Here is a 14,335-nt window from a genome sequence, read left to right as displayed (position 1 = left end):
CTGCTACTTCCAATTCTTTTTTGCTTTCTTACTATATTTTATGAGTTCCTGGGAGTCATCTTTATATTTTTCTGCTGTAGTGTGTGTTATAATAAATATATTCTCCTGGGTCATGATTTGGTTGGCATCGTTGGCTATGCAGCAGAGCAATGTCTCAGCTCTGTTAGATGCTTAAAGAACTGTCTAATGGAAAAGGGAGACCCTTCCTCTGACCTTGGCCTCCTTAGTGATGACTGCTGGCCCCAGACCAGTGTGTAGAGCTCATACAAATCCTCAAGCAGCCTCCCAGAGCTGGCTGGCCGTGCTGTCCTTAGCCTTAGATGTTATTGGCCCTGGCTCCACCCTGTCCCCACCCAAACTCATCCTCCTGTCCCGCCTGTATCCAGCTACTTCTCTGTACTTTTCTCAGTGCTGGTGGTGGCTGTGTGGCACTTATCTTTTTCACTCCCTCTCGTGCTCTACTTGCCCTCCTTGCCCTAAAAGTCTTCAGTGGAAGTGGGGCTTATACCCCCTCTGCCTTATCTCCTCTCTTCTCTTGCCTTGCTGAATTGCAAGTTTCTTCTGTTGATTGACAAGAACGTGTGCTGACCAACATGAGCAGATAGGACTGGGGGCTGTGGGCAGGACTGGCCCTAAAGCAGGCAGCTGTACAAAGGAATGAGATCCTCAAACTGGCTCTCCCCCCTTACCACACTCCTGTATTGAAAAAGGAGCTAGGAGTGACAGCTGCAAAGCTTCCTGAATTAGGGGGCCCAAGTCAAAGGTTCCTCTAGGGTGTGGCCTGTCTTGGTGGACATTCTCAAGATTAAATTAAGTAGGCAACAAGCAAGCGATTGGAGGAGGTATATGTGCTCCTTGGACATCAGAGACTAGCCTGACTCCTGTTACCTCCTGCTCTGTCAGAGCTTAAAACAGGGCTTTGGAAATTCTGAATGTTGTGAGAAATGACAAAAATGTGTTCTTGTAGGAGAAGGAAATGCCAGTGAAGGTAGATGGGTTCTGAGGGTTAGTTGCAGGTGGCCTGCTTGCCATCAGGGAACAGGCAGTGTACCTTTTTGGGGGATGTTAAGATGGCAGATAGAAGAGATGCAGCACTCTGGCTGGTTCTAGGCCTTCACTGAATTCAACAGCAGAACTGTTGCTCTGTTGCTTGCTGGGGATATTCAAACAAGTTGATGAGTATCCATCAGTGTTCTGGAAGGGATTTTGCATTGAGTGGGAATTGGAGTCCTTCTAATTAGATGACCTGTAATTTCTAACTAAATCGGGCAGTCCTTTCAGTGAGGGTCAGTTGTTGCTCCTGGTCAGTATAGAATGTGCAGCAGATCCAAATGAATGCTGCTTGAGTTGTCAGGATTGGACCTCATTTTCTCAGACCCTTCAGGGATATTTGAGGTATGGATTGATCTGGCAAGTCAGCTGCTAAAGAGAGCAAACTGCAGGAACTGTGTATCTAGAGCTGTAACATTCTAGCACCCAAGTAAAGGGGTCTGTAGCTTTTCACATTGCTCCCCCCATTCCCACCGTCTCCTGCTCTTCACACTTTGTGCTGGTTCAGTAACTTACATGCTTACATACCTGCGTGCTTAACCAGTACGTGGGTTAGAATTCAGTGAAAAGAGCCCGGCACAGTGATGCGCATCTGTGATCTCAGCACTCAGGAGGCTGAGGCAGGAGGATTGGGAGTTTGAGGCCATCTTGTGTTGCATAGTGAGTTTGAGGCCAGCATGGGCGCCATAATGAGACCCTGTCACAAGCAAACAAGCAAGGAACACTGGCATCCATGTGTGTCTTAGCAGTTCCGTGAGGTTGGTCGCCCCATTTGACAACTGAGGAGACTGGGGTCTTCCCTCCTCTTAGGTGTGTGGTTCTGAGCTCAACCCCAGGTGTTTTGTCCACCAGACAAGAGGTGGTGGTTCCTTGATAGGAGCACTTTGGAAGGAGCAGTCATCTGAAAATAAAGTGGAAAAAAAGGTGGTGGGTGAGGAGATCCTCCTGGAAGCGGTGAAACAGCCTGTGACAAAAGCTTTACTTTCCTTCATAGCCCTCAGCTTCCCAAGAGTCCATCCTGCTGTGGCTTGTCCCTGCAGTCAAGATCAGCATTTGCTAAAGGCCACCATTTGCTGGATAAATCTCTCATCACTCTTTATCCAACATGTGCAGGGCCACTGGACTCTGCACATAATTCTGAGAAAAGGACATGGGCTGGGTTCGACCCAGAGAGCCAGGCAGGCCTGAGCTGAGATAAAAGATAGTGGAGTTGAGCAGGGTCTCTGTCTTCATAATCTTCATGGCATTATAATGAAATACCTGACAGGCTACTTGCAAAGTATACAGGTTTATTTTGGCTCACAGTTCTGGAGGTTCAAGTTCAAGACTGGGAGCCCATAGACTTGGGGATCTGATGAGGGTGGCTCGTCATGGTGGGAGCCGTGCTAGCGTGAGTGTTCATGTCCTGAGCCCAGGCAGAGAGGACAGCAGGGATCCACAACCCCTTCTGAGAGCGCACTCTAAATCTCCCACCAGGCTTTACCGCCTAAGGGTCCACAGCACCTTCCAATATGGCACCCGGACCAAACCTTTGATAAGGACCTTTGGGGGACATTACCCAAATTCAGACCCTGCTAGTTTCCCGAAGATATTTCCTCAAAGGCTTCCTTAGACTCAAGACTCTTGGGTAAGGAGGGAAGGAGGCCCCAGTAGAGTGCCCCTCCTTTAACAGCTGGTCTCTGCTGGTACCCTGTGGGGATGGGGCACTCACTCTGTCAGCATACCTGTTCCTCTCAGTCAGGTTAAACCAGAATATTCTCTCTCACATTGAAATGAGATGCCTCACATAGCCCTCACCTGGCTCTGCCCTCAGGAGCCACACAGGACAAGCCTGACAGTTCTTTGACATGGTAGCACTTTAGCAATTAAAAGGAGCTGTTGGGTTCTCCAAATAAACACTGGTGACCCAAACACTAATTACCCAATTCTGGGGCCTCTTCTCATTCCACAGGAGAAAGTTTTCCAGGGATGTACCTACTTCTTTTCACTTTTAGAAACTCTTCCTATGTTTTCTTTTGGAGCAAATGGCCCCAGACTCAGATCCACAAGTAGCCCTTCACAAACCTGCTGTCTCTTCACCCTAAGACACTGCTCTACCTTCTACCCTTTCAGGCCCTTATCCCCAATTTAAGGCAGCCAGATAGGAAACCCCAGATGTGTAAAGCACCGATGTGAGTGATTCTTTACCAAAAGACTTTACACATTACAAAATAATTCACCAAATGATTTCTCAGAAATTACAGCCCAAAACTAGCCCACTGCTTGCTTGCTTTCATAGATAAAAAATTTTGGAACATAATCCACATGATTTGTTCCCATTGTCTGTAGCTCCTCTTGCAAAAAGCATCTTTGAGGAGTTGCAGATGGCTGCAAAAATCTAAACTTTCTACTGTTTAGTCCCTTATAGGAGAGGCTGGCAGCCCCTGTTCAGGGTATTAGAAGTGGGACCTGAAGGGGTGCGTATATGGTTATTTTCCTGTGTCCCGCCTCTTGTTCTCTGACATGCTTCCTCCCCAGTCATCTGAGGAATGCCATTCCAAGATGGCCAGGAGCAGGTGTTCACAGGGATTGGAAGCTTCTGAAAACAGGGCTGAGGATCCTTAAGCCAAGGGTTCCTGTCTACAGGTGGAGCTGGCAAAGGTGAGGTTCTGGGACCCAGCAGTGGTGAGTGATGTGAGATGATATCGGTGTGAACTCAGGGCTGCATGAGGTCTGGTTGAGAATTTGTGATTTGAGAGTTTATTTTCATTCAGGCCTGCCTTTCTTTTTAATCTGTTGTTTTCCAAACAGGTCACCGTTTCCCCCTTAAATTAGAAGGAAGTGTGAGTACATAACATTACAATATACAGATGTACTTAATTCCCATCTATTAATTTGACTATTAATAGCATCATGCATCTATTAATTTGAATATTCTAGGCACAGCATATAATGGAGTCATTCAATATTTGTCTGTCGTAGACTGAATTGTGCCCCCCTCCAATTTACATGCTGAACCCTAACCCTCAGTACCTCAGAATAGGACTATATTTCAAGATAGGGCCTTAAAAGAGCTAATTGAGGTAAAATGAGGTCATAAGAGTGGTCCTAATCCAATCTAACTGGCGTCCTTGTAAGAAGAGATTAGGACACACACAGAGGGAAGACCATGTGAAGGCACGTAGAAGGTGCCATCTGCAAGCCAAGTACAGAGGTCTTAGAAGAAATCAAACCTGCTGATGTCTTAATCTCAGCCTGCTAGCCTCCAGAATTGTTAGACAATAAATTTATGTTGTTTAAGACACCCATTCTGGGATATTTTGTTACAGTAGCCAAGCAAACTAATACATCGTCCTTTTTGTGTCTGGCCTATTTTACTTAGTTTAGCTTTTTTTTTGTCTGTTTTGTTTTTTCTAATTTAGCTTTTTTTTTTTTTTGCTTTAGTTATTTTTTGAATAGGTCCTCATTTTTATGCCATTACACCTGCTATTTATACTATCCTACTTATATCTCCCATGTACCTGGGATGATAGGCGCACACCACCACACCCAGCTTTTTACTGGTTGAAGTGGGGTTTCTCAAACTTTTTGTTGGAGTTGGCCTCAAACAATGATCTTCCCAATCTTCTCTTCCTGAGTAGCTAGGATTCCAGGCATGTGCCACTGTGCCAGGCTATTTAGTGTTACATTTTCAAGGTTGACCCATGCTGAAGTATGGGTCAACCTTTCCTTTTTTTTTCTTAGTGGTACTGAAGTTTGAACTCAGGGCCTCATGCTCACTAGGCAAGCACTCTACCACTTGAGCTGCATCCGCAGACCTTTTAAATTATTTTTCAGATGGAGTCTTGCTTTGTTCCTTGGACTGGCCTCAGACCTCCATCCTCCTAATCTCCATGTCCCAAGTAGCTGGAATTACAGGTATGTACTACCATGCCTGGCCTTTTTCTTTCTTTTTTTTTTCTTTTTGGTGGGGACAGTGTGCTTGCAAAGAAGGTGCTCTACCACTTGAGCACACCACTAGTCCATTTTGCTCTGATTGTGTTGGAGATGGGGGAGGAATCTTCACAAACTGTTCTCCAGGCTGGCCTTGAACGTCAGACCTCCTGATCTCAAGCCTCCTAAGTAGCTGGGATTACAGGTGTGAGCCACTGGTGCCCCTGGCTTATTTTTTTGAGATAAGATCTCACTGACTCTTTTTTTGGCCTGTGATGGCCTAGAACTGTGATCCTATCTCTGACTCCCAAATAGCTGAGATTAGAGACTACATTTTGCTTCTGTTCATCTGCTGGTGGACGCTTGGGTTGTTTCTACCTTTTGTCTTTTGTGAATGGTGCTGCTAGGAACAGGGTGTGCAAGGATACCATGCAAGTATCTGTCCATCTAAGTAGTGCTGGGCTCACCCTTTTCCTTCCTGTGTGGGTTGCTTTGATCCTTCAGCCTGTGCCCTTCATATGCTCTCTGCACCTTTCTACTGCCTCCTTTCTTCCCTGATGGTGTTCACTGGAGTGATGAAAACAGTGAGGTGTATGAGTTAGACAGAGCTGGGTTCAAATCCAGACAACTCCATTCATTGTGTGACATTGAACCAGTTGCTCCCTGACCCTTGATCTCCTGTGAGTAAGGATATGCTTATGTTTCATTATATGTAAAGTACCTAACACAGAGGGATTGCTTCATCTACTTTTAGTTTCTTTTCTCTCATGACTGACTACTTCTTCCTCTTCTACAGTGAGATCCTCCCCCAGCCATGCACAAGGTGAAAGACTCTGTATTGATGTAGTAGGGTTCTCCAGAGAATCAGAGCCAATAGGATGTGTATTTAGAGAGAGTGTGTGGAAGATGGCAAGTCTGAAATTTGCAGGGGATGCTGGCAAGCTGGAAATTCCAAGACTTGATGTCATGAGTCTAAAGCCAGTCTCAAGACAGAATTCCTTCCTCAGGAACTTTCGGTCTCTTTCTGAGGCCTTTGATGACTGCACGAGGCCTTTTTACATTATAGAGGGCAATCTACTTTATTCAAGGCCTTTTTTGTTTTGTTTTTTGAGACATGGTCTCACTATGTAGCCCAGACTGGTCTCAAACTCTTGATTCTCCTGCATCTGCCTCCAGAGCTTTACTCACAATCTTTAAGTGTTAATACCTTCACAGTGAGTTAGAGTCATGACTCAAGTGGTAGAGTGCAAGGGCCTAGCAGGTACAAGGGCCTGAGTTCAAACCTTAGTACTACCAAACAAAACCAAACCTTTACAGTAGTATCCAAACTGGTGTGTGACCAAACAACTGACACTGTAGCTTAGCCAAGTAGAAACATAAAATCCACCATCATAATCAGTAACTTGTTCTCACAACTGACATGTAGATTCATTGTAATCCCAATTAAAATCCAAGTCTCATTAAAATTAACAGACTGATTATAAAATTCATATGGAGCTGATCATGATGGCACAAGCTTGTAATCCTGGCTCAATTCAGGAGGCGGAGACAGGAGGATCACAAGTTTGAGGACAGCCTGGATTACATAGCAAGGTCTTATCTTAAAAAAAAATTATATGGAGGTGCACAGGAGCTAGAATTTTGTCTGTGTAGAATTCCAAAGGAGAATGCTGGAGGATTTGCACTACCTGATTTCAAGACTTAACTGGAAACCCATCAAGGCAGTGTGTTAGCGAAATGATAGAAAAACAGTATTTGAAAGGGATACAGTCCAGAATACCATCATGCATATGCAAAGTCAGTTGATTTTCAAAAAAGATGCAAAAGCAATTCAGAGGAGAAAGGATAGTCTTCAACAAATGGTGCTTGAGCAAATGAATATCCGTATGTCAAAACTAAACTGGGGTCCATTGTTTACAAATATATCTAAAAACAGTGGATCATAGATCTAGTTGTAAAACTTAAAACTATTTTACTTCTGGAAGAAAATGTAGAAGACAATCCTTGTCACCCTAGGTTAGGAAAAGAGGTTTTTTTTTTTTGTTTTTTTTTTTTTTTTTTTTTTGCTATTATTGTTGATTTTGTTCATTTGTTTTGGTTTTTTGGAGATAGGGTCTCACTATGTATGCAGGCCTCAAATTTGAGATCCTCCTGTTTAGCCTCCTGAATGTTGGGATTAAAGACATGCACCACCATGCCTGATTTAGGCAAAGAATTCTTAGATATGACACCAGAAGCACAATTCAGGGCTGGAGGTGTGGCTCAAGCAGTAGAGCACCTGTCTAGCAAGTGCAAAGCCCTAAGTTCGAACCCCAGTAGGGCAAAAAAAAAACAAACAAACAAACCCAAAGCCAAAAAACACCAAACAAACAAACAAAAGACAAAAAAATTCATAGTTTGTAAATGTGGATTTGATAAAATTGAATAATTTTTTTGTAGTGTAAGTGATAGTAAAGTTCGCTAGGAAAGGAATACACTTTCAATAGATTGAAAGCGGGTTGTCTCTAAAGCAAGAACAACCTGTTCTCATTATGTTCTTTGAAAGACATTTCAGTGAATGGAAAGATGAGTTACAGACTAGGAGAAAATGTAGATCATATATCTGATAAAGGATTTATATTCCGCATGTACAAATGACTAACAAAGCCCATAATAAATAGCTAAAATATTTGAATAGATAATTCATCAAAAACACACCAAAGAAGTATGTGATAAATACAATAAAATATGTTTGATATCCTTAGTTATTAGGAAAATACAGTTTAAAATGACAGTGAGACTACTAGAATGGTCCAACTTAAGGGACTGGTGGTTGTGGCTCAGTGATAGAGGGCGTACCTTGTATGCACAAGGCCTTGGGTTCCATCGCCAGCACATAGACGCAGAAGCCAGATCAGCTGTTGGAACTCTCATGTACTGTTGGTGGGACTATAAAATGGTACAGCTATCAAGCCTTCCACCGCTAGGCACTTACCAGAGAGAAACGAAAGCCTACGTAAGTCGACACGAATGCAGGTGTTCATAGCACCTTCATTTGTAATAGCCCCACCTTGGAAATGACCCTCACGTCCATTGACAGGTGAATGAATAACAAATTGTGGTCTGTCATACAGAGGAAGACTTCTCAGTAATACAAAGGAACGAACTGTTGACACAATACGAATACATCTCAGTTATGCTGTGTGAAAGAAGCAGTTAAAAACATGGCATGGTTCCTTTTTTTCCCCCTGTGGTACTGGGATTTGAACTCAGGGCTTCATGATTGCTAGGCAGGTGTTCTACTACATGAGCCTCTCCCTCCAGCTCTGTATGACTCCATTTATAGCAAAATCTAGGAAATGCAAACCCATGTTTGGTGACAGCAAGCACATGGGTGATTGCCTGGGAGTGGTCAGAGGGAGAAACTGTGGAGGAACAGGAGGAACACTGGGGTGAGGAATCTGCTAATTATCTTGCTTGTGCTGTTGGCCACACAGTTAAGGACTTATGCCACAATTTATCAGTTTGTAACCTTTGTTTTTTTGCAAGGCTCAGGTTTTGAACTCAGGACCTTGAGCTTGCTAGACAAGGACTTTACCACTTGAACCATGCCTCCAGTCCTTTGTGTTTTAGATTTTTTTTTTCAGATAGTGTCTCATTTCTTTCTTTCTTCTCTCTCTCTCTCTTTTTTTTTTTTTTTTGCTAGCAAGTTATTTAGCAAAACAGGATAAAGTAGAGAAAAATAGAAAAGAGAAGCAAAAGCACTTTGTGTTTGACGTGCATCCCGTGGAGCAGAGAAGCTAAAACTGGGTCTCGTGTTTTTTTTCTGGGGCTGGGCTCAGACTGTGATCGTTCTGCCTATAAGCTTCCTGCTTGCTGAGATTACAAAGCGCAGCACCGTACCTAAATGATTTGTTGAGATGGAGGTCTTACCAACTTTTTGCCTTAGCTGGCCTGCAACTGTGATCTTCCCAATCTTTCCAAGTGGCTAGGATTTATAGGCACAAGCCACCTTGCCCAGCCCAATTTGTACCCCTTAAACGTGTTGCTTGTTTCTATTGATTATATCTCAGTAAAGCTGTATTAAAAATGTAACTCCCCTAGCATATAACATGTCTAGCTTACTTTCAGTTCCTTTCCTCCATCGTGGAATGCTACCTCTTGTTATGGAGATACCGTGCCCCCCTCCCACCCACTCCCAGCCAGAAACCAGTGTCTCCTGTCCCCCAGCATCCTATAACTGGCTCTTAGGGACACCACATGCCCTTGGGAAGACGGAATCAAATAGTGCTTTGCAGAGATGCCTGGACATGGATCCAGTGAAGTGGATCTCTGTAGTTCCTCCTCCGACTTACACCATGTCTCTCAACCACTCCTGTTAGTGTTCCCTTTTTCCCTCTGCTCAGCACTCTCTCTACAGAGGAAGGCTAAACCCCAGCCATCAAATGCAAAGGTCAGATGTCACAGGTTTTCCTTAACTGGCCATTTGCTAGTTAAGGAAATGCTGGCCATTTGCTAGCTTATCAGTGGCTATCAAATAGGATGTGTCTTGATTTGCCCTACAACTTATTCCTTCATCCAGAGGCATGTGCAGGTCCTTGACCAGCATGAGACTTAGGGCAAGGTTAGTGCAAGTTCTGGGAAGATTTGAGTTCCTAACTTCTGGACTTCAGCCCAAAGGACACCCCACTTTCTATCCCATGCCTCTACCCTGTGACCTACATCATGTGATCCCTGCTGGGGGTGGAAGCAGAGACTTTAGTCTTGGGCCTGTCTTGGGTCAGCAGTTACCTTTGGGGTCTGGGTTTCTTCCCCATCACAACCGCACAGTTGCCCTAGTGACTGTGTGACCCTCCTCCCCCTCCCTCCACTGCCTGCTGCTGCTGCCTCACCCACCATATAAATAGAGGCGAGGAGCAGCTGGGCTCTCTTGGCAGTCACCATGAGGGCGCTGCTCCTGCTCTGCTGCTTCCTGGCCTCACTTCTGCTCTCTGGACAAGCAGGTATGGCCTCTTGCATGAGTGGCCCCCACTGTGTCCCCTGTCACTCCCCTGGGGTTTCCAGTGGGGTAGGGACTGGGACTGATGGCAAAGTTTTGCTCCTTGCTGGTGTCACTTATCACCCTTTTCTGGGCCTGACTCTGGAGAGTGAGGTGCTGGAGAGAACTGGGAGCCAGCATTGGGGCTCTCAGGAGGCTAGAGAAAGTGTAGAGAGGCAGATGGACCAGCGGCCTGGGCCAGGGACAGAGAAGTCTGGCCCACAGTTTCTAGAAAAGAGAACACCAAAAGTCAAGCCTGCAGGAGCCTCTGAGATGGGCAAAAAAAACCCAATCTTGGAGCTGGAGGTTGTTTGGGCAACCCTCTCAACTGGTGGAAGATAGGGTGGAGGCCTTGGCTATAGCTGAGGACAGAGGTAGGCAAAATTGGGATCACTTTGTGAACAGTGAGTCATACAGTTGCACCAGAACTGAAGTTGGAGGACGGGCTGCAAACAGAATTGGACACAGAGACTGGAGGAATGGGACCCATTTTGGGGAAGAGCCTCTGCAAGGGGGAGGGAGGGGGTTTCATCAGGAAGGGGCCTGGCTTTATGCACCCTGGCTTCCCTTTGACATCTCAGCACTTTGTATGGCAGAGGTGCTGGCTTGGGTTGCAGCCCAAGGGTTATTTATAGGCTGTGGAGGGGACACCCGATCATTTTGCCACCTCTCTTGTTTCTAAGATTCCTGGGGCTCGCTTCCCCTTGGGGATGTTTCAGGGAGGTGCTCTGGAATCCCCTCTAGAAATCTAGGGCTCTCCACTTTGTCTTCCAACCAGCCCTTAGTTTTTTTTCTGCACATGGGACTGGGGAATCTCAGGTCCCAGTTTTTCAGGTCTCTGAGATTCTGTCTCCTAAGAATAGGGGCTTCAGGACAATGAGGAGAGAAGGTATTAGGAGGAGCAGAAGCCATTCCTTTTGGGTTAGAGAGGTAAGGTGGGGGGGCTCCAGCCACTGTGCACTGCTGGGCCCTGCCCTTGTCTGCCCTTGAGTTAATTTGGTCTCTGCAGGGCTGCAGTAGCTGGAGTGATGAGTATTCCAAGCGGCTGTCAGGTGGCTAAGTATGGAAACAGCCATGTAATAGGATCTTGAGCCCCAAGCCACTGCCACCCTCTCCCCTTCCCCGCCCCTCCTCTACTGGGCCAAGCCCCAGCTGCCACCTCGAGGCTTCCACATAGCAGGGCACCAGGAATTTTTAGCCTTTTAGGGACATCATTTATTTTTCCTCCCACCGAGGAAACTAGACATCTAGAATGTTCCACAGGCTGTGCTGGGGGCTTGTCTTGTGGAGAAGCGAGACAAGTGCTTTGTGTGAGGGTCCTCTCTTTGGCTGTTTCTGGGGCCTAGAGGTGTGCGCCTGCTGCTGTGCATCAGTGTGCAAGCTTGTCTCCCTCCTGGTGTCCACTCACCTTATTGCCACTATGCCCAGTTGGGTGTGCAAAAATGGCTTCCTCCTGCACCTAACAAGAGGGTCCAAGCTACCAGGTGGCTTTCCCACACCACCTGGGATGACAGTCCTTCCTAATGGTTGATTTTCCCCAGGAATTTGCCATCTGGTGAAAGGTCAGATCTTTGCCCCTGAACTCTTTTCCCTACTCTACCTTCCTTCTCATTTTGCTCAGCCCTAGGTTGTGTGGAGCAGATGTTCTAAGTCTACCGCCTACCTGCTTCTCAGGGTGGGACCCTGGAGCATTACCCTTCTTTTCTCCCCATGTTGCTTCCATGTTCTCTGTAGATGTCTGGTAGGTTCTTCAGTACCCATCACCTCCCTGCCAGGAGATCAAGCAACCCTCATTCTTTGGCCTCCAGTCACTAGTGCCAATGTCAAAACTCAGATGGAGCAGCCTGGCCCCCATCACCAGATGCCTCCCTGGTTTCTACCCCTGACTTACAACACCCATCCAGGTGTTGTAACATCCAGGTCTTTGTAATTACCTGGATCCTCTCCATGGTTTGAGAACCTGACATGGGGATAGGTTTATTTAAGGGCAGGGGAGGGACCTTAGAGATGGTTTGATTGGTCTCATTGTCCAGGGAAGAGGAGGAAACCCAGAGAAATGAAGGGACCTATTCTAGCCAGTGACAGAGGCACACCCAGCAGTGCTGTTCTCATTCCACCCAGGGATTCCTTTCCTTCCTTGCCTGCCTCTTTCTGGCAGACCCTGCCTGTATGTAGCTATGAAAGGGGGCTGGGAATAAGGTCACCCAGGGAAAGTTTCTGGGCATGATGCTTTTGGTTCTTTGACTCCCTCGAAGGTGGGGGTGGGTCGATGGTGCCAAGAAAGCATTTCTTTGGGTTTAAACCATTAGCATTTATTGCTAAAGGCTGATTCAGGACACCTTTGCTTCCTGTTGTCCCTCCTGTTGTTTGAGGCAGAGATGGGGGACCTTGGGATTTTGTGTCTTTCCATACTTCATCGTCATCCACTCCCAGCCCAGTCCTGGTTTACAGACCTGTGTATCTGTTTGGTTTCCACCTTGCCATCCCAATGTCAAGGGGTTGGTGCACACCGGGGGTACCCATCTGTGAGTCCAGGCTTAATGTGTCCATGCCTCTCCACACCCTCCTCTTCTTGGAGACTGATATTTCCAGAAGAAGGCCTCATTCCTGTTTCTTCAACAGGGCATCCCATCTATTACCTTCCACTGTGAGGAGGCCACTGAGAGAAAGGCTTGAGCTCAGGGGTCTATGGAAGAGACCTCAGAAGCCTTTCCAACAGCCTGAAGTTGAGTTCCCAACTCCTAACTTATTATGACTGGATAAACCCATAGGGAGCATCCCATTTCTCATTTCCTACATCAAGTCTACAGAGTGCTAGCCCAAGATATGCTTATAAATGTGTCCCCCCTCAAAACAGTGACACCTTGTCTGGTGGTCTGAGGAACTGCAATTTGGTAAATGCTGGTTTTGTTCGATGTCCGGTTGTTACTGTGAAGGTCAAACAGCTAGTTCATGGCAGGCCAGAGCTGGGACTTAAATCTCTTTCCTGCTCGGTCAGTGCTTTTGTCCACTTATCACCAGAGGGAGGTGTAGACAAGGCCAGTTGCATCTAACTGGCCATTTGGTGCTCACTTGGGTGTGTGGGATGAAAAGGGGCCCAGCCCCCTATGAATATAGAAGGAAGATAGCTGCTTCTGCCTCTGTCCTGGCCTGAGGAGCCAAGGACAGAACTGGGTACTGTGCAGGTGACATCTGGAGGAGTGGGATGGGGTAGGGTCTGCTGCTGTGAGGTAGTGGGATGGGCATACCATAAACATAAGTCCAGACCTCCATGGCACAGCTCTTAGATGAAATGTTGCTTGAGTATGTAAAGCCCTTCATTCAAACACCTTGCCACGTTGCTTTGTTTCATGAACTCATCCCATATGTACTGCATCCCTACTGTTTTTTATGTATGTGACTAGAGGAATCCAGATAGGCATTTTGTCCTCGGCATGCTTGTGGTTCAGTATGGACTGTACCAATGTGTCATAAGGGAAGTTTGGAAAAGCAAGGAGCTGAAGGAAGGAGGAAATTGTCTTGTGTTGAGGTAGTATTTTAAGATGAGAGAACTTCAATCTGGGTCTTGAAGAAAGTAGGATTCAGACATGAAAAGATGGCAGGAAGGGAATTCCATGTAAAGGGAACAGGGTGAGCCAACTCATGGAGTCAGAAGAATGGGGTTGTAGGGAGAATCAGGAAAGGTCATCATTCAGTCTTGAATAAAGATGGGTACCTGGGAGTGGAGGCATTGGGAAATCCATTTGGAAGGTCAGGTTGGAGCTGAAGTGTGAAGGCCCTTGAGTGGTAGCCTGAGGAAGGGGGCTTTATTCTGTGAGCAGTAGGTAGTTGTGGATGGTTTTGGGAAAATGCATCTGGGAATGTTGATAGGGAAGGAATAAAATGAGGGAGCAAAGTGAGGGAAAGTGGATTAGTCAGCCACGTCAGGAATGCAAGTATGAGGGTTTGTCCTCTGGTGAGCCATGAGAGTGGGGAGAAGGGACTAATACCAACAGAGAGTTGGGGTTGGATCAACTGAACTTCTCAATCTGTTGAGCCAGTGTGGGAAGGGAACCTCCTTTAGGTCACTGGAGGAATGATCTGGCTGGAAAAAAGACACTGGGAGTATAAGAAAGGAGAACACATTCTAAAAGTTCAGTTGGATCGTTATAAATGTTAGTGCCCACAGGACATGTGGATGGGGTCATCTCATGGAGGTTAGAAAGGTGGGAATGGATGAGTGGTGGTGAAGGCAGCACTCGAGGCTGAGTCAGGAAGATTGCAAGTTCAAGGGCAGCCTCAGCTACATAATGAGACCCTGTTTTAAACAAAAAAGCAAACAAACAAAAAAGTGGGACTGAAAAGGCAGGCCTGTGA

At 46.2% G+C, this 14,335-nt stretch overlaps 1 protein-coding gene across 8 annotated transcripts in view; it reads left to right on the top strand.

Annotated features, from left to right (window-relative positions):
• Srl (sarcalumenin) overlaps positions 1-14,335 on the top strand; it is a 51,358-nt gene that overhangs the window by 2,034 nt on the left and 34,989 nt on the right. For 2 of the 8 annotated variants that reach the window (XM_074060295.1, XM_074060293.1), the window contains exons 2-3: positions 3,568-3,690; positions 4,867-4,947. The exons of 1 other annotated variant lie outside the window; for it this stretch is intronic. In XM_074060295.1, the coding sequence (XP_073916396.1) occupies positions 4,923-4,947 (25 nt within the window). In that variant the 5' untranslated portion in view covers positions 3,568-3,690; positions 4,867-4,922. Of the gene's footprint in view, positions 1-3,567; positions 3,691-4,866; positions 4,948-9,563; positions 9,945-14,335 lie in introns of those variants that run through there. 5 more of the 8 variants (XM_074060294.1, XM_074060296.1, XR_012443280.1 and 2 more) reach the window with 3 other exon arrangements.

This window comes from Castor canadensis, chromosome 17 (genome assembly GCF_047511655.1).
Source record: "Castor canadensis chromosome 17, mCasCan1.hap1v2, whole genome shotgun sequence".
Classification (NCBI taxonomy): Eukaryota; Metazoa; Chordata; class Mammalia; order Rodentia; family Castoridae; genus Castor; species Castor canadensis.
Note: the sequence above shows the minus strand (reverse complement) of the source record. Positions and strands in the feature narration are given on the sequence as shown.